Source organism: Propithecus coquereli, unplaced genomic scaffold (assembly GCF_000956105.1).
Source record: "Propithecus coquereli isolate 6110/MARCELLA unplaced genomic scaffold, Pcoq_1.0 Scaffold164, whole genome shotgun sequence".
Lineage (NCBI taxonomy): Eukaryota > Metazoa > Chordata > Mammalia > Primates > Indriidae > Propithecus > Propithecus coquereli.
Window position 1 is genome coordinate 1,693,662 of NW_012140969.1, and position 361 is coordinate 1,694,022.

The 361-nt window shown below is 61.2% G+C and overlaps 1 protein-coding gene across 1 annotated transcript in view; it reads left to right on the top strand.

Moving 5' to 3' along the window:
- MRPL4 (mitochondrial ribosomal protein L4) overlaps window positions 1-361 on the top strand; it is a 5,438-nt gene that overhangs the window by 2,903 nt on the left and 2,174 nt on the right. The window contains exon 5 of the mRNA XM_012641238.1: window positions 37-154. Coding sequence (XP_012496692.1) covers window positions 37-154 — 118 coding nt within the window. The remainder of the gene's footprint in view (window positions 1-36; window positions 155-361) is intronic.

Consider the following 361-nt stretch of genomic DNA (forward strand, 5'->3'; position numbering starts at 1 on the left):
TGCAAACCTGACCCTGTCCTCCATTTGTGCCTGCAGAGCTATGCCAAGACCAAGACTCGGGCTGAGGTGCGGGGTGGTGGCCGGAAGCCCTGGCCACAGAAGGGCACTGGGCGGGCCCGGCATGGCAGCATCCGCTCCCCGATCTGGCGAGGAGGTGAGTTGGAGGCTGACGGGTGAGGGCGGTGCCTGGGTTGGGTGTTTTTTTCACACACAGCTGCCCACATCTGGTATGGTATCGTGTCAGCCCCGTTAATTCCTACCTCACCGGTGGTCTCGCGTCCCCAAGTGTCGCAGAGGATCCTTAAGCCAGGAGTGAAAACTAGGGTCTGGGGGTTAGTTCTGGAGGAGAAGTGGGGGCACG